The 25,473-nt window shown below is 50.0% G+C and overlaps 1 protein-coding gene across 2 annotated transcripts in view; it reads right to left on the minus strand.

Annotated features, from left to right (window-relative positions):
- LOXHD1 (lipoxygenase homology domains 1) overlaps nucleotides 1-25,473 on the minus strand; it is a 206,284-nt gene that overhangs the window by 45,815 nt on the left and 134,996 nt on the right. Inside the window, exons 27-34 of one of the 2 annotated variants that reach the window (XM_021092585.1) lie at nucleotides 20,842-20,958; nucleotides 19,701-19,863; nucleotides 15,272-15,426; nucleotides 10,641-10,850; nucleotides 10,398-10,533; nucleotides 7,979-8,187; nucleotides 6,700-6,885; nucleotides 3,308-3,435 (exon numbers count right to left, since the gene is read on the minus strand). In XM_021092585.1, the coding sequence (XP_020948244.1) occupies nucleotides 3,308-3,435; nucleotides 6,700-6,885; nucleotides 7,979-8,187; nucleotides 10,398-10,533; nucleotides 10,641-10,850; nucleotides 15,272-15,426; nucleotides 19,701-19,863; nucleotides 20,842-20,958 (1,304 nt within the window). The remainder of the gene's footprint in view (nucleotides 1-3,307; nucleotides 3,436-6,699; nucleotides 6,886-7,978; nucleotides 8,188-10,397; nucleotides 10,534-10,640; nucleotides 10,851-15,271; nucleotides 15,427-19,700; nucleotides 19,864-20,841; nucleotides 20,959-25,473) is intronic. The other variant, XM_021092583.1, reaches the window with a different exon arrangement.

Genomic DNA, 25,473 nt, shown 5'->3' on the forward strand with positions numbered 1-25,473 from the left:
CTGGGGAAGTGGTCCGCCTCTGAGCCAGGTCCCCTTGCCACTGGCTCTGAAGGACAGGGCTGCTAAAGTAGCTCAGGCTTTGCCCTGCTCATCTACCCAAAGGAGCTCAGCAGCTGAAGAGGTGAGCAGCCTTTAGCTGCTTCTCACTCCCTTCAATTCTAGTTTCCTTCTGCTCCCCACCCCCATCAAAGGCCTCTGTGAGATTAGCCTGAGGCTAGAAGGCACATATTTAACAGGAGATTTTATTTTATTTCAGGTTTTATTTTATTTTTGACTGAGCCCTTGGCATTTGGAAGTTCCCCAGGATCAAACCCACATCACAGCAGCAACCCAAGCTGCTTTGGTGACAATGCTGGGTCCTTAACCCACTGCTCCACAAGGGAACTCCTAATGGAAGAATTTTAGATATGGCTAAGAAACTAGGTAAGATCTGTGGGTAGCATGCCTGGGGAAAGGCTGGCTGGCATCAGGGGAAGAAGGGTGTGGGGTCCAAAGCCAGCCTCCCTGGAGCTCAGGCACTTTGTCTCTGCATCTCAGAAACATGGCTGGGGCTCCTGGAGTTGGCCGAGGCCAGAGGTTCAGCTGTAGCTTCACATTAGATCAAGTGCTTTCCAGTCTGGGTTTCCGTACCAGTGGGCCATCCAGCGCATGCTCGGTCGCCCGAAATTTGGGGCGGTTCTTTCTTCCTTAGGACGGCAATGGCCAACCCTTAAGAGGTTGGCCTCGGCTCTGCGCAACAGAGCTAATGGTTTAATTGTCAAGAGTGTGGCCAACCTCGGTGCCTCTACTGTCTCCCTTCCACAGTCCCTTGCAAGAGCCACCAGACCTCTCTGAGGTGCTCATCAGGTTAAGCAGCAATCAACGAAGATGCCCCCACTGAACTCAGGACCAACCAGAGAAATCCAAGTTATGTTCCCCAGTCCAATCGCATAAGATGCCCTGATTCTAGGTGGCATCTCCCCAGCTTCACAATGCCCCAAAGAATGCCACATTCTGAAGCTTTCTCAGGCTCCCAACAGCCTTTGGTCTCTGCCAAACCAAGTGATGATGGCTTACATCCTTGCTAAAAGCAAGCGCTGAAGAAATAGCCTCGGCTTGTTTTCATTTGGCCTTAGTTTATACCCACAATTGCATGAGTCAAACTCCAGCTTCCCTGATTACTAGCTGTGTGATCTTGGGGAAGTTATTTCACCTTTCTGTGTTTCAGGCCCCTTATTTGCAGTGAGCATATCAGAGGGGATGTTTTGAGTTCATATTTTTTTCTTTTTTATAGCGACATCTGTGGCACATGAAAAGTTCCCAGGCCAGGGGTCAAATAGGAGCTGCAGCTGCCAGCCTACACCACAGCCACAGCCATGGCAATGTAGGGTCTGAGCTGCATCTGCAACTGACTTCACAGCTCGCAGAAATGCCGGATCCTTAACCCACTGATCAAGGCCACGGATTGAACCTGCATCCTCACAGACACTATGTCGGGTTCTTAACCCAAAGAGCCACAACAGGAACTTCTGAAAAGCACTTACAATGGTGCCTGGCATGGCGTAGGTGCTCACTGATTGTCAACCGTTATTATAATCATCATCATTTCTGTTGCACAGGGGAGAATTCCAGGAGGAAAAGAGAGGTACAAGGGTGCTGAGGGAAAATAGGCAAAAACTGTCCGCATCAGACCCCCCAGGCATGAGGTACAAAAGATGGGCAGTTCCCACTCTCATGAAGTGCTCTGTCCATGGGAAGAAACCTCTGCCTGGGCCCCGAAGGCTTCAGCATCCCCATCCCCATGACCACCATCCCCATCACTGCCACCGTCCAGAGGTACTTACTGAGTGCCCACTACATGCAAGGCCAGAGTCAAGAGATGTGAGGACTCAGAAAGGAAGGCACCCTGGATCCTGCCCTCCTGCCTGGGGAGGCAGCAGTGTGGGTTCAGAGGGGAGTGTCTGAGGGGGCTTTTAGAAATCCTAAGCCTGGGCTCTGAATCTCTTCCCTCTGCTGCTTAAGATATGAGGAGCCAGGGATGATTTGGGGCAATGGCTGAACATGGAAAACCAAACCCAACCCAGGACTAAGGTGAGGATTCAATAAAAGGCACAGGAAGGAAGCACTACAAGAGGTCCACCATTATTGTCATGACTAATAAATATCTTAAGAGGCAGTAGAGGGAGTTCCCCTTGTGGCTCAGCAGTAATGAATCTGACTAGTATCCATGAGGATGCAGGTTCGATCCCTGGCCTCGCTCAGTGGGTTAAGGATCCGGCGTTGTGAGCTGTGGTGTAGGTCGCAGACACGGCTGGGATCTGGCATTGCTGTGACTGTGGCTGTGGCCGGCACCTGTAGCTCCAATTAGATCCCTAGCCTGGGAACTTCCACGCCACTGGATGCAGCCCTAAAAAGACAAAACTTAAAAAATAAGTTTTGAAAAAGAAAAAGAAAAGAGGAAATAGAACCTAATGCTTAAGACTGGGGCTACCTGGGTACAGGTCTCGGTGCCACAGCTCACTGACTATGGGACCTTGAGCAGCATGACTTGACCCTGCTGTGCCTCAGTTTTCCTACCTATAAAATGGTACTGCTGATAATGGTTCTCACAGAGTTACAGGGAGGACTACGTGTGTCAATACATTCAAAGGGCTTAGAAAAAGGCATGGCACAAAACAAGCCCACATTGGGGTCTGTGCTATTGCTGTGATTCTCTCAAGTGTTAAGCTTCATGAGTTTGGGTATCTTGTCTCTCTCCAGTGTCTAAAACCGGTATGTACCGGACATACACTAGATGTTCAAGCATTTTTAAATAGTTTAAGAATTATTTTTGTTTTTTCCCAATTATTCTGAGGTTGAGTTGCAAAAATAAAAAAAAGTTTCTGTGTTCCCTTTGCCCAGCTACTCCTAGTGTCATATCTTACATTATCAATGTAACAATGAATGAAAACAAGAGATGCACAATGACATGATGCTATCAACTAACCTACAGACTTTATACTTGGCATTTTTGAGTGATGGCAGGAAGAGAAAATGGAGGGAGGAAGGAGGAATGGAGGAAGGAAGGAAAGGAGGGAGGAAGGGAGGTGATAAAGAAGAAAGGGAAGAGTGCTCTGAGTTGATGTGATCAGGGAAGGTTTCCTGGAGGAGGTGGACTTGAGCTAGCACTTGAAACAGAAAGGTCTCAAAACAGAGGGAGTGGATGAAGGGCATTCCAGGAAGGAGGAATGACGTGGACAGAGATTTGGAGGTTGGAAGGCCCCAAGGGCTGGAGGGCTGAGGACTGGATCGTGTGGAGGGATGAAGGGCAGAGGCCACCTCCAGATACCTGGCCTTCTTTTTGTCTAGCTGCACTTCCTCTGTGCTGCCGTTGATGCCATAGAGGGTCATAAAGATGTTGGAGTCTGTGCCACCACCAACCACGTCACCTGTCCACACCGTCATTTCATAGAGCACCTGCCACGAAAGGAATGTGGGTCCTGAGCCTTGGCCTAACCACCAACCCCACCCACCTGCCTCACTCTCAGCAAGGCAAGACCACAGGCCCTCCAAGCTCCATGACTCTGAAAAGAGCCCTCCCCCTATTCAATTGTGAATGTCTGGAGAGGAAGATCCAGGCTTTGTCATTGACTGTATCCCCAGGTGTGTCCAGTTCAGTGCTGGAGAGGAATTTGGTTTCTGATAGAGAACATGTGTACAGCAGAAACATGACTAAAAGCCCCAGAATCAACTGGTTTCCTTGTCACTTGAATCTCAACCTAAGTCCGTGCATTCCATCAGCAGGTGTTGGCCACACAATGGCTTTTGGAGCCATTGCAGTGTCATCTGAATCTCAGATCTGGCCCCTGCTAGCTGTTGAACCTAGGCAGGTGCCCCATCCTCGCCAGCTGTTTCCTCCACAGTAGAAGAGGGATAAACACTTTGCAGAGTCATGAGAGCTGAGGCACTTTGCCTTGGTGCCTGGCACTGGGCTTGGTGTCAAGGAGAAGGAGCACTTCTAGGTGACTGTCCCTCCTTCATGCCGCAGGCAGCACACAATCTGCACGTCGTGAGTGGCAATTGTATTGGGGCTGATCTTTGAGAACTTCTGCCTCCATTCACTTGTATGGGGTTTTCACTTTAGATTGAGATTTTGCACTTTTGCCTGAGGTTTGCTCCAAAGAGGATGTATTCCTTTTGTCTCTGCTGGAGGGGGCCACCTGCTCCTCCCAGGACAGTGTCCTCACTGAAGCCCCTGCCTTGTTTCTTCCTCTGGGAGGCAGCTTCCTGGCCAGAGGGGCCACTTCCATCCCTGATCTAGACTGTCCTCTGGTCTTGAATTTCTCTTCCATGGCCTCTCACCTGGTGCCCAAGGCCTTGAAGGTTCAGGAGAGGCTTCTACATGGCCAAGAAGATGCCAGGCTGATCATCTCCTCTGCACATACCTGGCCCTTCCCTGCCACTCTGGCTGCTGCACTGCAATATCATTCATAAAGAGGCAGAGTCCCAGAGTTCCTGCTGTGGCACAGTGGAAACGAATCCGACTAGTATCCATGAGGACGCGAGTTCGATCCCTGGCCTCACTCAGCGGGTTAAGGATCCTGTGTTGCCGTGAGCTGCGGTATAGGTTGCAGAGGTGACTTGGACCCTGAGTTGCTGTGGCTGTGGCATAGGTAGCTCCAACTCGACCCCTAGCCTGGGGACTTCCATATTCTGCAGGTGCAGCCCTAAAAAGACAATAAACAAATAAATAAATGATGCAGAGTCCCCACCACCCGGATACCTTCAATCCCAGTTACTCATGGCAGCGATCATGCTCCCGACCTTATGCCTTTCCAAGAGGCACCTAGAACCATCACCATGACACTGCGAACTTAGAAGAAGCACCTCAGGCCTGGCCAGCAGAACGTGTCTGCCAAGGGAGTACTTGAAAAGCACCTTGCTTTACGAGAAAAATCCTCTTAGCCTACCTAACAAGGGCATGGGCAATGAAAGCAGAAACCTGATACTGTTCTGCTCTTATCCAGCAGACCTAAGAAACAGAATGATCAAAATGACTGCTTGGGGGTGGGGTGGGGGGGGAGACTGACCCCTTAAGGCTGGCCCCTCCAGACTCCTGTGTCCTCTGTGTCCATCTTTCTCTCCGTTACACAGACACATCTCTTTTTCTGTCATAGGTGTGTTTTCAGAAAGAGACACAGAAACGGGGCTTTTGTAATTCCAGTCTGATATCAGATGTCCTGTGGAGGTGGCCAGTCCAAAGAGCCCTGTGGTTCTTTGTAAAGTGACAAACCCGCGCTCTTTTGTAACATGAATAACCGGGGTGTGGGCCTGGATTTCCACAGACGAAAGAGCTCAGAGGGAGATTCAGCTATACCGAGGTGGGGGTGCATGTGTGCTGGGGGTGCACACACTCACCCACATGAATGCTGGGAACTGGGTCAGGACAGAGGTCCCTGGATGCATTGTGCTCTCCCCACCATGGACCGTCTGGCCATAGATGCAGGTGGCTGGGTAAGGGAGGTGGGTATCTATGCCGTAGAAAGTTCTGCTCTCTGGCTCACAAGCAGGGGATGGGCAAGCATTCACATTCTTGGTTTTTAGAGCCTATAACTCAGTCTTTCCTTCTGTTTTCACATGCAGTACAGGCAGGGCACACTCAGGTCCAGGACGGTTTTTTCTTACTTTTTTTTTTTTTGTCTTTTTGCTATTTCTTTGGGCCGCTCCTGCGGCATATGGAGGTTCCCAGGCTAGGGGTCGAATTGGAGCTGTAGCCACTGGTCTACGCCAGAGCCACAGCAACGCGGGATCCGAGCCACGTCTGCAACCTACACCACAGCTCACGGCAACGCCGGATGGTTAACCCACTGAGCAGGGGCAGGGACCGAACCCGCAACCTCATGGCTCCTAGTCGGATTCGTTAACCACTGCGCCACGACGGGAACTCCTCTTCTTTTCATGCATGGCTTCTGACCATTTAGATTAACTGGCAGCCCCTGGCTTTGGATTTAGGAACAGATATGAGGGCTGAGGTCTTCTGTTGACCCCACAGCTTTTCAGAGAGAAAGAGAAGCTTGCGGTGTCTTGTGACACAGAGGCCTCTGAGCCATCAGCTGGCCACGTGTTTTTGGGCCCCAGCACCCAGGCATCCTGCCTCCTGCCTGGCACTGACCTGTGAGTTTATACATTTTGTCCCAGGTCATTTGGCTGATTAGAGGTGGAGCTAGGACAGGAGCCCAGAGCTCCTGCCTTCCAGCCTTTTCCACTTAAGGGGAGATCTTGTGCAGACAGGACTCACTGCACTATGAGACCCAGAGGCTCACAGTATCCCAAAGGCCATCTGTCCCCATCACTGGCCTACTGGTGCTGATGGAACAGCCTTTGGAGAATAATGACTCTGCATATCTATGTAGAGTATGCAAGGCTTTCCTTAATCTCATTAGTTCTCATCTAGATCCTACATGGAACAGGATGGGAAGTATTATTTCCATGTGCTGTATGAGAAAGCCAAGGCTCAGAGAGGCCAGATGACTTGCCCAAGGTCACACAGCAGAAGACAAGAGAAGACTTAAGTCTCTTGGCTCCTAGCAAAGTGGGCCTGACTGGTATAGTGGGCTGCAGCCCCTGCCAGTGCCCCAGGGTAAGTTTGCTCCTTCTCTCACTTCTGTCTCCCTTGCTGCTCTCCCACCCCAACATGCACTGCCCTCTGCCAGGCCATGCATTCACACACGCCCTCCATACCTTCACCCCAATGTTCACCACCATGGCATCCAGAAGGTCAAAGACACGGGAGGTAACGCCATCCCCTCGGTCCTTGGCGAGCCAGCAACTGCAGCGCAACGTGTACTTGGTGCCCTGCGTGGGCACGGCCAAGCACAGCTCCTCCACCAGCCAGCAGCTCTCGGGGGAGGCCCCATCATGACCCAGCTAGGAGAGGACACACCAGGGCCATGAGGATTGGGCACAACTGCTCAGTGTCCTCTTCCCCATTCTACAGCCTCAGTGATGCCTTCCAATGGGCTATGCACTCACTGACCCAGGTCCCTCCCATGAAGATGAAGAGATTTTGAATATATAATTAAGGTCTCTAATCAGATGACCTTGAATTAAAAGATTTTACTGGGGGGTGGGGGCGGAACTAATGAGGCCAGCCCTTTAAAGGAGGGTCTAGACATCAGAGATGGAAGAAGTCAGAGAGATCTGAAGTAGAACAGATCTTCTCTGAATGGCTTTGAAGAAACAAATCGACTTGTTTTGGAGAAAGCCACATGGCAGGGAATACAGATAGGTAGCATCTGGACCTGGAGGCCTTGGTCCTACAGCCACAAGGAAATGAATTCCTCCAACACCCATTGAGCTTTAGACAAGACACCGAGCCTCATGTGAGACTTGATTTTAGTTCAGTGAGACCTTGAGAAGAGGACCCAGCTAACTCATGCCTGGGGTCCTGACTCAGGACACTATGAGATCATATATTGCTATGGCCTTAAGTTACTAAGTCTGTAGTAGCATGTTACACAGCAATAGAAAACTAATACACAGGCATTCCCATCGGAGGGGTGGAAAATGGACCTGGAGGAGCAAGTGATTCATGGAAGGTCACCGAGCTGGTTGATGGCAGAGGCCAGGAGCTTTTCCTCTGCTGTCTGTGCTGAGTAGGGCTCAGGTCAGCTCCTTCCTTCCCTGGGAGTGATCACTGTCCCAAGGTCCTAAGGCCCAGCACCTCTATTTATTTTTTTTCCTTTCCTTTCTCTCTCTCTCTTTTTTTTTTTTTTTTGCTTTTTAGGGCTGCACTCCTAGCATATGGAGGTTCCCAGGCTAGGGGTCTAAGTGGAGCTACAGCTGCCGGCCACAGCCACAGTCACAGCAAGCAGGATCCAAGCCATGTCTGCAACCTACACCAGAGCCCACGGCAATGCTGGATCCTTAACCCACTGAGCAAGGCCAGGAATCAAACCCACAACCTCATGGTTCCTAGCCAGATTCATTTCCACTGTGCCATGATGGGAACTCCCAGCACCTCTATTTTCTTGATGACGCCCACATCCAAGCCTGCAACATAGAACTCCTCCACGGAGCCACAGCTGAAGCCCTTCTTCCCTTGGGGATAGTCCAGCCAGATGCGGTTACTGCGCTCGTCATCCTCCCCGATGAGTAAGATGAAGGCTCGGCTGTCAGTGGCTGCATCCTTGTGCTTCCCCGTGGTGACTGACACATAGTAGGGAATAACTGCAAGAGATCATGGGGGCCCAGACTCATGATGGGACAGATGGACCAGGGCAGGCTTGTAGACTTGGAAATGTCTTCTGGAGGCATGCATCTCTGCTCCCTGCCTCCAAGACAAAATACAACAGAGCTTTTCAGGCTGGAGAGTGACCTGGCCTCCAAGGAGTGAAGGTAAATCCCAAGTGAAGGTCAAAGAGAGCATTGTGGTCACATCTAAAAGCCCTATTGACCAATTATTTTAGTTGCACCTAACACTATCATTTGAAGCAGGGTAAGGACAATAACCTCTAACCAAGTACAAGGGTTAGATGTCTGAAAAGCTTACCATGGCCAGCAAAAATGAAGTTGGCAAAAGCAAGGTCTCATGGGAAGTACGAATTCATGGAAGAATAATAGAATATTATTATACATGCAACATGGTAAATTAAAGTTCTAGAAGGCATTCATTTCCAAAACAAACCAGATCAATCAGCATAAAAACTTGCTCAGGTAGTATGGCATAGAGTTCTAGTTGCCCACACAGTATCCATTCTGCTTGTTGCTAGAGGTGGTCATGATACATAAAGTGTTGGGAAAATTTCTTTTAATTTTGGAAGGTCTGACTCCACTGAGAGGAGCATATTTTTGCTCCTTACCTATCCACTCATTCTGCTTGGAATGTGGATGTGATGTCTGGAGCTCCAGCAGTCATCTTGGAACCACAGGCAACTTTTAGGATGGAAGACTGCCAGCATGGTCAGGTTGAAAGAGCCCAGGTCAGGTCCCTGACTTAACCAGATTTGCTGTATCAGTCTCAACTGCTACTCTTTGAACTTTTATGTGTAGGAAAAAAAAAATCCCTCATTTTTTTAAGCTACTACCTTTAGGTCCCTTGTTATTTGTGTTGCAAATTGAAACAGGATGGAGAACCTTCTCTTGGCTCATCTTCCTCAATAGCTAGGAGACACTGCCCTGGTGTAGTGGGTGTTAGGTTAGGTTATGCAATCTGTAGCCCTTTGAAAAGTTTCTAGACTAGACTTTCCTGGCTGGAATTACCTGAAACGTTTTCTGCCCATGGCCTCATTTCATCTTTATAAGGAGAGCACCCCTGATCACAGTGCTGAATTAAGGAGAAGCACTTTCTTGTGGGTCCTGTCTAAGAAGGGAAAGTATAAAAAGATTGGCTCTCTCTGCCCAACACAATAGACCCACCATGTGGTCTCCTGGAGAAAAATATAGTGGTTGACACGCTCTTACATCTGAGAGAACTGAACAGAAAAGCAGTGAATTTAAGTGTCCAACAGAGAAATATATAACTGCCTTATCTCAAAAATATGGCTGAAAAAATGAACTTCTCAGGGGATTACAATATTGTTTTATGGAACAGGGGGAAAAAATGAAGCTAAAAGAGATACTTGTCCAAGGCCACATCTTTTCTTGTCAGCATCAGAAATGAAGCTTAAGCCTCTAAAAAACCAGCTCAGGACTTCTCCCCCTTCCTCCCCTACCCTCATCCCTGCCCCACCTCATCACGCCTTAAGTTTGCATGGCTAAGTCCTTTGAATGATGCTCTACTAACATGCAAATAATTTGCATTGCTGCTGTTCGTGTCTGTCTCAGGAGAATTGTCCTAGGTTCTCTGGGGTGAATCTGTATGCTGGGACTCTGGGTGAGGGCAGAGTTAGGATACCCTCCTGGTGGTAGACCAGCAGATTAACCTGAACCTCTCTTAGCCTTTGTTTACTTGCTGCCCTCTGTAAACAAAATTAACAGACAGAACCTCAACTGGAATGCAGAAACCAGGAAGGGGAGGCTCTCACTCCCTATGACGTTAGCAGAACCAAAAAGGAAGGAGAAAGACTCCCCTTTCTTTTCTGGCAACAACTCAGCCAATGAAAAACTGGTGGACTTTTTGTTTACTTCAGCCCCCGCCCCAACACCATTTCCCAAAAATTCTACTTCCTTGCGGTGTGGGGACTTGTGTGGAGTTTGCCAAGGTCGCAGACTCTGAATTGCAATTCTCTGCCAAAACCCCACCTTGATGGAGAAATAACTGGCAGTCTGTTTTAGGTCATCTCTTTCCTCACAGGATTATTGTGGGGATGGAAAGATGTGGAGACTAGGTAAATTACAGAGTGCTATATGGTGGGGTTAACACATGGCCTGTCCAAGAACAGCTGAAGCACATTTCCATGTGCCTGTTGCTCCTCTGATGAACACTCTGCGGAGCTTACCCGGGCCCTCCTGAACATAGTCGGCCATGGGCCCCGTCACCATGGCGACGTCGATGTCTGCCATCTTGGAGCTCAGGGCGATCTCCCAGAAGTCAGCAGGGCTGCTGCAGTTGCTGCTCCGGTCCCCGCTGTACTCCTGTCCAGAGGAGGGTGAACCAGGTGCATCACACCTCTGGCCACCCCAGGGAAGAGGGCGATCACAAGCTGTGCCTGACCCAAGGCCCTCGGCTGCCTTTCACACACCTTCTCATAAAAGAGCCTCTCCAGCCGCCCATCCTCCTTCTTCAAGGACAGCCAGCGTCCACACAGGAACAGGAATTCGTCCTCATTGGTGTCATTCCAGATCTCTACCTTCTCTACATACCAGTCTGCACACCATTTGGTGTTGTCGTGGCGAAGCTTGATCTTGTAGATGACGCCCAGGTCAGCAGCCTCGATGATGAAGGTATCTGCCTGGGAAGTCCAGACTGTGGACTTGGGTGGGGAGCATGGCCCACCTTCCCTGACTCCAACCCCATCCATTCAGTTTCTTCCATCCCCCTCAACTGTTGGGTTGACCTGATCTTCCCAGCCTGGAGCCCTCCAGGCCCAAATCCCTAACACAGAAGGTTTGGTGTTCTAAGGCCTCACTGCCACACTGGCCCTGTTTTGCAGCCCAGCTCCTCTTGGGATAAGCCCTGTGGGTGTTTGGAAGATGGACCCTGATGAGCTGTGTGAGTAGGCTTCTCAGTGTGTCCTGGCACCTGAATGTCCTTGGTTATGAGGAGTGTTGGCATAAGGTCAGATGGAAGGCTGGGGGATAAGAGTGGTGCCAGGAGGTGAAAGCTTTCTGGACAATGAGAGGGGGCTTGACATTCCTAGGAGGAACCTGGCAGTTGGAGGAGTCAGGCCAGCCTGGGGGGAGCTCAGGGGATAACACCTGGCCCATGGGTTCATGAGGAATTTTGTGGTGACATGACATAGGCTCTCCTCTGTGACTCTGATTATGTCTTTAGTAAGGTGACTTTGCCCTCTTGGGTGCTTGCATAGTTTTAGAATTGCTCTGTGAGATGTGCAGTTCTAGGCCTTAGGTGAAATGGGGAAAAACATAGGTTGAAGGTAGCAAAGGAAGGGAATGAGGGATAGGTAGGCCTGAATGACACCTTCTTTCCTTCTGAAAGATATGCCAAGTCACTGTGCTGAGTGCTGGGAACCCAGGGAGGGTAGGACGCCCTGTGCCCCTCCTCAGCACAGCCTGGGTGTGGGGGGGTGGGCAGCCACCTGGATGAGGACTGGGACAGGGCTGGCCAGACTTGCCAGGTGGTGGTATTAAGCTGAATATGTTGGACTGGGCCTTCCAGGCAGCCAGGGCATGTCAGGCTGCGGGCTGAGGAGAGTGTAGGCGAACAGTGCAATGCTGACTGCAGGCTGGACCTGTGCAGTCCTAGGGCCACTGGCAAGTGGCTGTGTCCATTACAGCAAGAAGGGGCATGGCAATTTCACTTTGCATCTGTCCTAGGGGACACCTTCATTTGTGCACAAGGATGTTTATTGCAGGATAATTTTTTGCAGTGGAAAACTGGGACCACCTAGGTGTCCAGTGTTTAGGGAACATGAAGCACCATGGCAGTGTCGTGGGTGGAATGTTATGTGTTTGGTGGTTTCAAAGAACAAACCAGCAACATCTGTGTTTGACTCTCTTGATGGAAAGATTTCAAAGGTATCCCATTGCCTGCAAGAAGCATTCATAGAGGATGATGCCTTTTATGTAAAAAGGTAAAACTGCAGAGCTGCATTATGTATTTTCTATGGGTATATGGGGATGGATGCAAAAGAGGCTTGGAAAGACCTGGAGACAGGAGAGAGTGTGGGGCATTATGGAACCTGGGGCCCAGGGGTCTGCAGGGGAGTCTGTGCAGGCAGTGAGTCACCCAAACGGCTCAAGCCAGATCTGGGATCAGTGGGGAGCCCTGATAGGCTGAAGTACCTTTGGATAGGTTAATTGGGGAAGCCTGGAGGATAGATTGGATTTCAGGGGCCTGGCACAAGGAGAGCAGGCTGGTTCAGTGAGCAAGGTGAGGAGCTCCCCTTGTGGCTCAGCAGAAACAAACCCAACTAGTATCCATGAAGATGCGGGTTCCATCCCTGGCCTCACTTAGTGGGTTAAGGACCTGGCATTGCCATGAGCTATGTGTAGGTCGAAGACAAAGCTGGGATCCCAAGTTGCTGTGGTTGTGGCGTAGGCCAGAAGCTGCAGCTCTGATTCTATCCCTAGCCTGGGAACCTCCATGTGCCGCGAGTGCAGCCCTAAAAAGCCCCCCCCAGAAAAAGAAAAAAAAAAGCGAGGTGAGATATGGAAGAGCTGAGTAGTGACAGAATTGACTGGGCTTAATTTATTTGGAAGAGAGACTCTCCAAGACCTGGTGATTGATTGTATGTGGACGGGGAGGGGCTGCTGACAGGAGAGGAATGTCAAAGGTGACTCCTGGATTCTGGAGCAAATGATTAGAGATGTGGGGGCTTTTAGATGCTCTGCAGTGAACCTAAAGCCCTAAATTATCAGTAACTCAGCCAGAAGTAGTCCAGCTTCCCTGATGGGATGTCAAAACCAGAGGAAAGAGGAGAAAGGGGTGAGGCAGATCAGGGCAAAGACTTTTCTTGTGATCCCACAATTGCCAAGAAAGAAAAAAATCTGAATGTAAACACAGAGGAAAATGGATTCCATCACCTTCCTTTATACTTTCACTCATTTATTCACCCAATAAATATTCATTGTGCCTACTCTGTACTGGGGTCTGTGAATTTAGCCACAAACAAGTATCAACCTGTCATCTGTGTGGCGCACACTGCTGTCTGACGGTGCATTTTCCCGGCTGTGTGATGAGGCACAGGAAAGATGGGCTTTCCCAAGCCTCAGCAACAGTCAGCACTAATGAGGAGTTAACTCCATGCCAGGCAAGGTTCTAAGTCAGTGAACTTATTTTCTGGTGGAGGAAACTGAGGCACAGAGATGCTACGTACCTTGCCCAAGATCACACAGCTAGCCAGCATCAGAGCCAGGACCTGAACTCTGGCCCCAGGCACAGGTCTGGGCATCTGATCGGTGCAGGGCACTGCCAGGTCCCACAGCAGTGTATGTGAGTGAACCTGATATTCATGTCCCTGCTTTAGAGTCAGGGACACCACAGGAGTCCCTTGACCTCTTTGGTTTCCTCTATGTTTCCAAAATAAATAGACCTCCTACTAGCTACCTTACAAGTGTGGCAAACAGTTACAGTGTGTGTGTGTGTGTGTGTGTGTGTGTGTGTGTGTGAGAGAGAGAGAGAGAGAGAAATTCTTTTCTTCCTGATACAAAATGCTCTTCTATCTCTTGTGCAGTTTTTCAATCCAGGGGTCTAACTAGCAATCACATTGCTATTCCCACCCCAGCAGCAATAAGCCAAAGCTAATGGTAAACAGTTCATATCTGGATGTTGGAGCCATGGCAGCCCCAGGACCTGACTCCCCCAGTACCTCCCGGACAGGATGGGGCTCCTTCCAGGCAGCCTGACTCACGGGGTCACCTGCCAGCTGCAGACCCACTTAGATGATACCTGCTTTACTTGTCTCAGAGCTACTTTCCTCCTCACCCAGTAGCGAATATTTCAACACTGAGGGTCGGGCTTAGGCAAATCCCTGGTAAACACCTGCTGGTTGATGCAGGAACCCCAACAGCACATGGCTACGGGGAGGACCAAAGGCTGGGTTCAGAGCGCATCACCTTGCTTTCATCCCCACAGCTGTGCCCTGGCCTGGGGGTTTTGGCAGATTTAGGCGAATAGACAGGAGGAAGAGAGGCTGAGAAGTGATGAAAGGGGGAAGGCAGGGGACATGGGACAGGGGAGCTCCAGCAGGGTGACAGGGGGAGAAGGGAATTTTGGATGGATATCACCTCCCCTCCTTTTTTTTTTTCGGGTCACACCTGCAGCAAATGGAAGTCTAATGAGAGTCTTCCTAGGGGTTGAATGAGAGCTGGAGATGCCAGCCTATACCACAGGCTGCAGCCATGCAGGATCCGAGTCACATCTGTGACCTACACCACAGCTCACAGCATTGCCAGATCCTTAACCCACTGAGCAAGGCCAGGGATCGAACCTGTATCCTCATGGATACTATGTCGGGCTCTTAACTTGCTGAGCTACAACAGGAACTCTATATCTCCCTTTTCATAAAACCACTGTTAGGTTAGAGCTGGTGGGGCCTTGGACACCATCCGATCATGTGGTTTTCAAGCCTTTTTGTAGCCACAGAGTCCCCTGCTTAACGGAAGGCTTGCCCGGCACCCCAACAGATAGACCAGGTCGAAGTGGACCAACGTGAGAAGAGTGGGGTTCCTGTCTGCCCCTCATTCCCTGCTCCCCTGGGCCCCAGTGCACAGCCTCTGCATAGTGCAGTTTAGCTGACTCACATCAGGCTCCATAACTTCACGGATGAGGAAACTGAGGCCAGAGAAGCTCAGCTGTATAAGGAATGGATGGTGGAACCAGGCCTCCAGACCCATAGTTCAACCCTCCACTGGGGTGGCCCTCGCCACTCTGGGACACGCACACCTCCACTTTCAAGACCGCAGTCAGTGAGCTGGATTCTCTGAAGACGACCCAGTTCCTTACAGCCAGCAACCTGGGGCTGCTTGCTCAAACCCGACCCCAACCCCATATGGAGAACCCAGGGCTCGTGTATAGACTGAGGGAGGGGGACCAGACCTCCGCAGGGGATGCAAGGGGCACATGCCCACATGAGAGTGCATGAGGTCTCCTAAAGTTCCCAGACAGCTTCGGAGACCAAGAGGAGCTGCCCCCCTCACTCTGATAACAAACCGGAGGAGAGGGCGGAGTAACTCGGCTGGCCCCGCCTACCGTTCCTCTCTCAAATTTGTTGGTGCGGTTCTCTGACTTGCCAAGGTACCGCTCCCCAGTGTCCCCGAGGTCTCCATAGATGGTGATGTAGACCTTGGCGTCTGTCCCTGCCCCGGGAACGTTTCCTGTGAAGATCTGCACCGAGTACAGCACAACTGGGTGGGCGGTTGGACAGACAGACAGGTGGACAAACAAAGGGAAGAAAGAAAAGGCTTTGTTTAGGTTTGGTGGAACTGGCTTTGTAGGAAGTACTCAGCATGTGGCTCAGGCTTTGTCTGCTCCATCCTGCATTTTCTGCTACCAGTGGGAAGTTTGCCTCTAAGAGACCTCACGGGTGAAGACTTTTCCAGCACCCCGTAAACCATCGCCCACTCCAGCCACCTACAGAGTCCAGGAAGAAAGACTCAGGAAACTGCCTGACTCACATGTATTACCATGGTCACTAAATACACCTGCTGTGACACACAGAAATGTGTCTTCTGGAGTTCCCACTGTGGCTCAGAGGAAAACGAATCTGACTAGCAACCATGAGGACGCAGGTTTGATCTCTGGCCTTGCTCAGTGGGTTAAGAATCTGGCGTTGCAGTGTAGGTTGCAGACTCTGGGTCAGATCTGGTGTTGCTGTGGCTGTGATATAGGGTGGCAGCTACAGCAAGAATTGGAGCCTTAGCCTGGGAACCTCCATATGCCATGGGTGTAAAAAAGACAAAAAAAAAAATAAAAATAAAAATAAAGACAAAACATTTTATTAAAAAAAAAGAAAAAAAGAAATGTGCCTTCCCAATAACAATGCCAGACCCTTCTAAATGGTTAATGGAAAGAAAGCCAAATATTTTTCAAAGACTAGCCTCCCCTCAGTGTCCATTTTCTTATTTTCCTTTACTCTCCAAACAACCTGCCCCCAGCGCTCCAGGGAAACCCCTCTCACCAAAGCTACAGTCACTGCCAACCTTTCCTTCATCTCTCATGGCCTTTGGAAAGGGCTCAGTAAAAATGGGTGTGTCGAGTTCTCATTGCGGCTCAGTGATAATGAACCTGACTAGTATCTTTGAGGACATGGGTTTGATTCCTGGCCTCGCTTAGTGGGTTAAGGAGCTGAGGTGTAGGTTGCCATGAGCTGTGGTGTAGGTTGCAGATGCGGCTTGGATCTGGTGTTACTGTGGCTGTGGGGTAGGTCGGCAACTGCAGCTCCGATTGGACCCCTAGCCTGGGAGTTTTTGGATGCCGCAGGTGCAGCCCTAAAAAGCAAACATTTTTTAAATGGTGTGTGTCAGTTATTAAAAATTATTAAGGAAAATAAAAGTGAACACTGTCGTGTGTTTGTTTCGCTGCTATATACGCACCAAGGAAGAATAAAGCAGCTCTTTCCCGGAGTTCCCGTCGTGGCGCAGTGGTTAACGGATCCGACTACGAACCATGAGGTTGCGGGTTCGGTCCCTGCCCTTGCTCAGTGGGTTGACGATCCGGCGTTGCCGTGAGCTGTGGTGTAGGTTGCAGACGCAGCTCGGATCCCGCGTTGCTGTGGCTCTGGCGTAGGCCGGTGGCTACAGCTCCGATTCAACCCCTAGCCTGGGAACCTCCATATGCCGCGGGAGCGGCCCAAGAAATGGCAAAAAGACAAAAAAAAAAAAAAAAAAAAAAGCAGCTCTTTCCCGCCTCCACCCCAGTGGAAAGGCGCATCTTTGTTTTGATGAAGGCTAGGAGTTATTTGTTCCCTCTCCATATTCCTTTGTCCCGGGAGCTTTGGGGTCAAGGAAGAAGGGACTTAGCTGGATTATCCCCAAGGGGAGGGATACAAGTTGTGGCTTTGAGGCAGAGGTGCAAGTGGCCCAGCTGGGAGGAGGGCCAGCGTCCCCAGCCTGGGAGCAGGTGAGGGTTTGAGTGTTCCTGTGGGTGATCAGAACCCCAACCTGCACACAGAGCCCAGTAATGAGCTGCCTGGCTTATCTGGAGACTCAAAGCAGGGAGGCCTCAAGGCTGAAGGGAGGGTCTTTGACAAAGCCAGGAACCATGGAAAAGCATTTCTGGCCACTCAGAGAAATGAAACCCGAGTGTCGGCCGAGAGCCAGCAGCAATGGTGTCACCAAGTGGCGGGAGGCCACGATGTAGGAGGTCCCCACCCAGGCAAAAGGGCCAGGCTCCTCCTAAGAGCCTCAGGATTCTTCTAAGGCTTTAGAAAAGGGCATCCCCGCTCCCTGCCATGACTGAGATGGACTTTCTTACCGAGCCTTACACGTGGGCTCCCAACCACATGTAATTAAATCAGGAGAGTAAGGTGAGCCGTTCAGAGCCATGGGCCCACGCCCATGACGTGGTTCCTATTCTTTCCTGCTCTCTTTTGCCTCTTTGCATGCTCTTTGTGCAGCTTTATAGGTTCCTGATTGTCTGCCCACCCTCAGATCTCTCCGGGTTCCATCCTCTGTCCTCAGCTCTCACCCAGCACGTTCAGGGTGTTGATTTCTAAGTGTCCTGAGGCTGCATCTCCAACCCAGCTCCCTCCTGTGCTTGGGAGCCACATCCCCGGGTCCACCCTGACCAGACCGCAAACTCACTTCCAACCCTGAACTCCACCCCCTCCCATGCCCCCCTTCCCGTCCTCCCGCCTCTGCACCCCACCCAACCCTCTGCCGACCACACCTCCTTGAGGCACAGTGAGACCCCGTCTCAGAGGCCAGTCCTCTCAAGGGCAGGAACCAGCACTGGACACCCTTGCCACCTCTCCTCCCACCTCAATCAGCACATAATCTGGCTGGCATTTCACATGTGCATCAATAAATAAAATCTTCTCTTTGTTATCTAAAAGAATCAACATTACCCAGGTCTGTCTGGCTAACACTGACGTGGGGTAACATTAGAAATCTTGTCAAAGTTTAGACACAACAGTCTGTCCCCACCCTCCTCATTTATCTTCATCTATTTCCTGGCTGGGCGCTCAACCAGGCTCCACACCTGGGTGGGACCTTTTCTAGGAGCTTTCATCACAGAGTGGAGGGCTGTCACCAGGCCTGTGATTAAATGGCCTTCCTGCTCCCCCACCACCCAGTCCTATGGGAATTAGGAAAACTGATTCAGCTTCTGGGTGCTGAGCAATGCACTTGTGCAGTCAGATTTGGCTATTTCTGGATCCTCCTCCCTCCCAGTCCCACCAAGGCCGAGCAACCCTCAGTGGAAAGATGTTTCCTTAGAAACACCGCCCAGCACAGAGTGGGTCTGTGGCATGTTATTAATACAGAACAGCCATGTGTGCTGCCAGGACAGCTTTCCAGGACATCCTATGGGATCCAAGTGAAAAAGGGAATTACCCCCCAGATTCAATAGCAAAGCAAATTTGGAGAAAGGGATATGTTATAGATGTAACACTTGTTTTTTTTGTTGTTGTGGTGGTTTGTTTTTTGTCTTTTTAGGGTCGCAGCCATAGCATATGGAGGTTCCCAGGCTAGGGGTCCAGTCAGGAGCTGTAGCCACTGGCCAATGCCACAGCCACGGCAACACAGGATCCGAGCCGTGTCTGCAACCTACACCACAGCTCACGGAAACAATGGATCCTTTAACCAACTGAGCGAGGCCAGGGATCGAACCTGTGTCCTCATGGATGCTAGTCAGATTCATTTCCACTGAGCCAGGATAGGAACTCCAATGCTTGTTTTTATCTCTAAGCAAGTGGCAACTCATATGGGAGGAAATGTAAGGGCTGCAGTGGAGGCTCAGCCGAGGCTAAGGCCCGAGCCTGGAGCCATACCATCGGCAAGAGAAGGGAAAGCAGCTCCCAGGACCTGCTTGGAGAGGTAAGAAGAGAACCAGAAAATAGTAGTTCAAAAGCAAAGGAATGAGGGCAAGAAATGTGTGATCAGGTGGGAGCAAATTCTACAGAAAAAAAAAAAAACCTCATCAATGAGGAATGGGCAGAGGTAGCTGGCACGTAAGAGAAAAGAAACCCATGACCTTGGACACTGAAGCTGCACCCAGCCCCTGAGCACAAAGACACCACAGCTCCAGTTCTGTATAAATCTGGGATGCTTTTTGATTCATACTTGGCTAGGACAGCTGGATCCAGCAAGAGCAGAGAGGACCCAGCCCTGCAAATGAGTAGCCCAATTAACTAAGCAAAGGGAGAGAACAAGGATCAGTAGAGGCCACACGTGGGAGACCACATATTTGGATGTATGATCACACTGTCAGACCAGAAAAGGATTTAAGCCCAAACCTCAGAGTGAGATAGCTGAGACTTTGAAGAATAGCCCTGCTATTTATTAGCTGAGTGAACTTTGGCAGGTTATGTAACCTCTGAGCGCCTCAGCTGCCCTCTCTACGGAGTGAAGGTAATAATAGATTCTGCCTCCTGGGTGCAAAGGCTCCACCCAGCACAGAGAAGGTCCCCTACAAGGGACACTGCTGCTGACAGTGGTGAGGGCGATGGCACAGCACTTACTGTCCAGAGGCTCCTCCACCTCCTTGTAGACTTGCCTCAAGGACCCATCTTTCATGTATTTCTCAGTGAAGATGTCATAAGGGACCAGCTCCCGAATGGTCTTCTTGTCATCCTCAGATGTGGCAAGCCATCGATCACAAGGGAAAGTCAAGGTCTCTGTGCCCTGGGGGGAGGACAAAAGAGGCAACTGAGCCCTTCATGTGGAAACTGCCAACTTCAGTCATTCACCACCACATCAACCCTCATGGGGACCAAGGGCAAGAGTGATGGGGCCCCACTGAAAATGAATAAGCCATAGGGGAGTGCCCGCAGTCCTGCCTCCCTTCCAGCAGACCCAGTCTTAAAGCACTTTCACACCAAGTCAATGGCTGGCTCTTGAAGGTGGAGTTCCCGGGTCACTTAAAAATAGATATATGAACCCAGCCCAGAGACGCAGAGGCAGTGGGCTTTTCACCTGCTCCCAACTCACTCCTACCACAACCATTACAAACAGCTGCCTCCTAGATTTAGAATTCTGTCGTTTGGGAATGTTTGCCAAGTTTTTTGGGTGCATTTCTTTTTTCTTTCCTTTTTTTTTTTTTTTTTTTTGTCTTTTTTAGGGCTATACCGTGGCATATGGATGTTTCCAGGCTAGGGGTTGAACTGGAGCTGTAGCTGCCAGCCTAGACCACAGCCACAGCAAAGTCAGATCCGAGCCATGTCTGAAACCTACATTGCAGCTCATAGCAATGCCGGATCCTTAACCCACTGAATGAGGCCAGGGATCAAACCCATGTCCTCATGGATTCTAGTCAGGTTCGTTACCACTGAGCCACAATGGGGACTCCTCTGGATTTCTTTTTCTGAACTGACCTTGAATCATAGGAAGGACACACTTGGTCACTTGCTAGTAGTATGGCCTTGGGGGTGGGGAACAGAGACATGGCTGCCCAGACCCTCCTCCTTGACCCATTAAACTAGGTTCTAAAAGATGCTGCCTTGGGCCTGAGTTTTTCCTGGACCCAGAGTGAACTGGTAAAATTTTCCTTAGATGATTTTATCTCAACTTAATGAGGCTGCCGTTTCTTACAGGGAACCTGCCTTGAATCGCTTCTGAAAAGGGACAAAAGGAAACAGCAGGACAGATCAGTCTGAAACTCACATCTTTATCTGGAAGGAGCCTGCGGATGTCCACGTGGGAGCAGTGCCAACCAGGATTCATGCCTGTATTATCATGGCCAATCCGAATTTTTTCAATGATTTCTCCTACATCTTCTAACTTTGGAAAAGAGGAACACACTAGATGTTGGCTAAAAGGTCCAGGAAGGTAAAACCGCAACAAAACACTGCCTCCCCAGAGCATCCACCCTTGAGTCACTTTGAATTCCCACTTTCTCCAGTACCTCCCTTCTGTCCAGTCAAGCCAGCCCCCACCCTCTCTCCCCTGCATATGCCAGGTTCATACACTCCTTCTTTATTCCCACTTAAAATCAGCCTAGACTCCAGAATCCAGTTCAACCAGCCTCTGGAAGGTTGGCTCCCCTTTCCATGGTGGAGCCCAGCCTCCTGTCTTCTGTAACTTACCATTTCAGCAGCTGCTTGGGAACTGACTTGGGCATCAGAGGTGAGTTCTGGTTCTGTCCATGACCCATCTTGCCAGTCTGACCTTCTTGGCCCCTAAGAGCCCCCTTTATCTCCAGCTACTCCTCTTGCATAACACTCACATTCTAGTCCTTCAAACTTCACATTTGCTCACCACAGGGCCTTTGCAAATGCTCTCTCTGCCCCTTCCCTTTCTTCTTCTTTACATAAACCAGTGTTTGCTCAGCCTTATCATTCAGGTCTCAGCTCAAGGATCACTTCTTCAGGGAACCCTCTTGACCACACTGAGAAAGTCAAATTTCTTCATGATACACAATACTATATAGTATATGTGATCTACTATATAGTATATATGCTATATATGATATACTATACTATATAGTATATATGACATACTCTAACCACTCCCCACCAGCACCTCGCACAGTTAGAAGTTTGCATTTACTTGCATAATACCTTCTCCCTCACCACTAAAAGTCATGGGGCAGGCACCATGTCTGTTTTACTCATCACTGCATCCTCAAACCCCAGAACAGACCTCATGACCTAGGTTCTCAATAAGTAATTCTAGACATTTGCAGCAACATGGATGGACCTAGAAATTACCATACTTGGTGAAGTAAGTCAGACAGAGAAAGGCAAATATCATATGCGATCACTAATATGTGATCTAATAAAAAATGATATAGGAATTCCCTGGTGGCCTGGTGATTAAGGATCCATTGTTGTCACCGCTTTGGCTCAGGTTCGACCCCTTGGCCTGGGAACTTCCACATATCATGGGTATGGCCAAAAAAAAGGTACAAAAGAACTTACAAAACAGAAAAATACTCAAATATTTCAAAACCAAACTTAGAGTTACCAAATAGGAAATGTAGCACAGGGAGGAGTAAAATAGGAGGTTGGGATTGACATATACATACTACTATATATGAAATAGAGAGGTAACAAGGACCTACTGTATAGCACAAGGAAATCTACTCAATACTGCGTAATAACCTCTATGAGAAAAGAATCTGAAAAGGAACAGATATATGTATATGTGTAACTGATTTACTCTGCTGTACATTTGAAACTAACATAACTTTTAAGTCAACTATACTCCAATAACATTTAAAAAAAAACGATATTGTTTGAAAAGCTGAAAAAAGTAGTGGCAGAAAGGATAAAAGAATGAGTATTTCCTCATCTGTAAAATGGATGTGGCAAAGTCAGCAGGGTTCTCTCACACACAGTGTTGGATCTTAACCATCAGAGTGTGTGTCAAATTCCCCTTGAACAGAAAAGCTGATATATGCATGCTGAAGTGGGTCCCTGAAATCCAGGAGTCATAAGCTCTCGCCTCTCCTGCCTGGAGCCTATGGTACAGGGTACAGGGGAGGGACTTGGTCAGGAGTGACTGACTCCTGGGTCCTCCCCTTGGAGCCCTCTAAGGAAGCAGAGAGGTGGCCAGACACAAGGCGGGGTGTCCACTCAGCTGGCACCTGCCTCCCCAGCTCTCTCTGCCAGGCTATCCTCCAGTATCCTATCAGGTCCCAAGGCAGGGCTTCTGGGAGCCTCTTGGGTCTCTCCAGTTCTCATGTGTCATGTTCTCTGATGAAATGGTGCTGTACATGTCGGCTTACAACCTGCCTCTTCCCTGTGGGGATGTGGGCAATCACAGGTAGGAAAGAGATGAGGAAGTTAAGGGCAGGGAATACGATAACAGCCAGGTATCCTGGCTCATGGTCAGTGCATGGAACTCATGCCTTGAGGTTTGCTTTGGCATTCGGGGGTTCTTGGCACCTCCTCTGCAGAATTACCTGCTTGGCCTGCTCCATCAAGGTACCTAAAGGAGATGGTATAGTCAGCTCTAGGGTGGATGAAGGCTCCTGATGAGTGAATGGCATCTGAATGATAGATTGAGTCATTCATCAAATACAGAACCTCTATAACCCTCGACAGATATGACCCGGGAATGAACTAGAACAGCTCTTACCAGTGCTTTCCTCCTCCCCACACCCCTGCCAGCAGTGGGCAGGCAAGGGGCGGCCCATCAGCCTGGCTTGAGGAACCTCCTCCAACTCCCACACCCACCCACCTCCTTCCCACAACTTGTAGCCTAAGGAGCTGGGTGATCTAGTTGAGCCCCCTGACCTTCCAAGATTCAATAGATCCATCAAAAAGGGAGAGTAAGGTCTTGTTCAGCAGAAGGTAAGCACGTGGGTAAGGCAACCCTTCAAGGTCACTTCTGGGTCTGAGATCATAGATGGGCTTCCTTTTGTCAATGATTCTTTCCTTCCAAGTGATTGATATGGTGTCCTGTTGCTGGAGACACCCTGAGTTATTTAACAAGGTGCTATAGCTGCTGTTGCTTCTGCTGTGCTGCAGCGTTGCCCTAGCTCTCCCCCTAGCAAGCTCCCCCATGTGTCATCAGAAAGATGATGTCCCCTGCAAGCCCCCAGGCTTTCTGAATCATTAAACCAAGACAGTGATTTCAGGGGGCCTTATACTCTCAGAACAGAAGAAAACAGGAAGCTCTGGGCGAGTTGTGGTTCACAGGATCTGCACTTGAGGACACTGAGCTGCCAGGCACAACCTGCCTCTCCCTCTGTCCAGGGTCCTCTTTTCCTCCTTCCTGTCCCATCTCTGAGGTTCAAGATGTGTGGACCTCGGCTTCCTTTTGTCACCTGAATCATCCAGCCACTCAGTTGCAAGCAGTGATCCCTCAGGAGAGCAAGAAGGCAGGGGAGGGCTGGCCTGGATGGCGGGCCCCGGGGCTGGACTCTGATGGTCTCCAAGCCAGCAGGGACCCTAGGGTTCTCCTGAGAGTGAAAAAGTTAAGCAGAGAAGGCTCTGGAGCTGAACTGCCCGAGTCCCAATCCCACCTCTGCTGCTGGCTAATTGACACCGTGAGCACCTTTCTTAGCCCTACTTTTTTTTTTTTTTTTTTTTTTTGCCATTTCTTGGGCCGCTCTCGTGGCATATGGAGGTTCCCAGGCTAGGGGTCTAACTGGAGCTGTAGCCACCGGCCTACACCTGAGCCGCGGCAATGCAGGATCCGAGCTGTGTCTGCAACCTACACCACAGCTCACGGCAATGCCGGATACTTAACTCACTGAGCAAGGGCAGGGATTCAACCCGCAACCTCATGGTTCCTAGTCGGATTCATTAACCACTGAGCCACGACGGGAACTCCTCTTAGCCTTCCTGTGTTGTTTCTGCCGGAACATGAGATCATTATACCACCTAACTCTTGGAGTGGTGATGAGGATTAAATGAGGTGATACACATCAAGTGCCTAGAACAAGGCTGGCACAGGGAGGGTGCTCAGTAAATATTGCCATTGTGATCTTCCCAGCTGATCCCTGTGTCTGAAGATGAGGCCACAGTGAGGGTGGAGCTCGCTTGTGAGTCAGAGGCTGAGGAGACTCTGAACCCAGTGTTATGGGCTCACAGTCAAGGGCTCCACCTCCTACCTGAAGATCAGTTAGAAATGGAAACACAGAGATACAAAGCATCTTGTTTGTTTCTAAGTTATCATACCCCCCCACCCCAACACCCACAAAGATTTGAAAATTTTAAAAAGGCAACAAATTACGGGCAAATTATAGCTGCCTATTAGGCAGACTTCATTGATAAAACTCGCTGGAAGCCATGCTGAGGTGTAATCACAGCTTGGGTGCTGACGGCATCAGGCTTGGATGACTCATGCACAGTGACATCTTGGGCGGGTGAGGTGTTGCTTTGTGTGGATAGATGAATTACCCTTGAATTTTCCTTGTTAAAAACTCCACCGAGGTGGCAACCTGCCCACAAGCGCTGATGGCTCCCAAAGAAAGTGGGGAGGGAGCAGGAGTCCCCCAGGACAGACGCCACCAGAGGAGGAAGGAAGGGGCTCTGGACTTTGTCCAGAAAATAAGGGGCACATCTCCAAAGGTCCCCATTAGCCGGAGTGCCCCACTGCCCAGGCTCCCAGTTCTTGTCCTTCCCCTCCCCCTTTCAGTCTTGCTCCATCCAGTCCTCTACCCAGGTCCCCTCACTCTCCTCCTGTCCCCTCTGGCCAAACTTCAAAGCACATGATGTGTTTACTTCCACCTCTGGCCCTTGGCCATGATGTTCCCTTTACCAGGAATGTCTTTCCTCTTTGTTTCCTGTCCAGGTCCAGCTCAAAGCCACCACTTCCAGGGAACTTCCTCCCTTCTCTGAACAC

This window comes from Sus scrofa, chromosome 1, assembly GCF_000003025.6.
Source record: "Sus scrofa isolate TJ Tabasco breed Duroc chromosome 1, Sscrofa11.1, whole genome shotgun sequence".
Lineage (NCBI taxonomy): Eukaryota > Metazoa > Chordata > Mammalia > Artiodactyla > Suidae > Sus > Sus scrofa.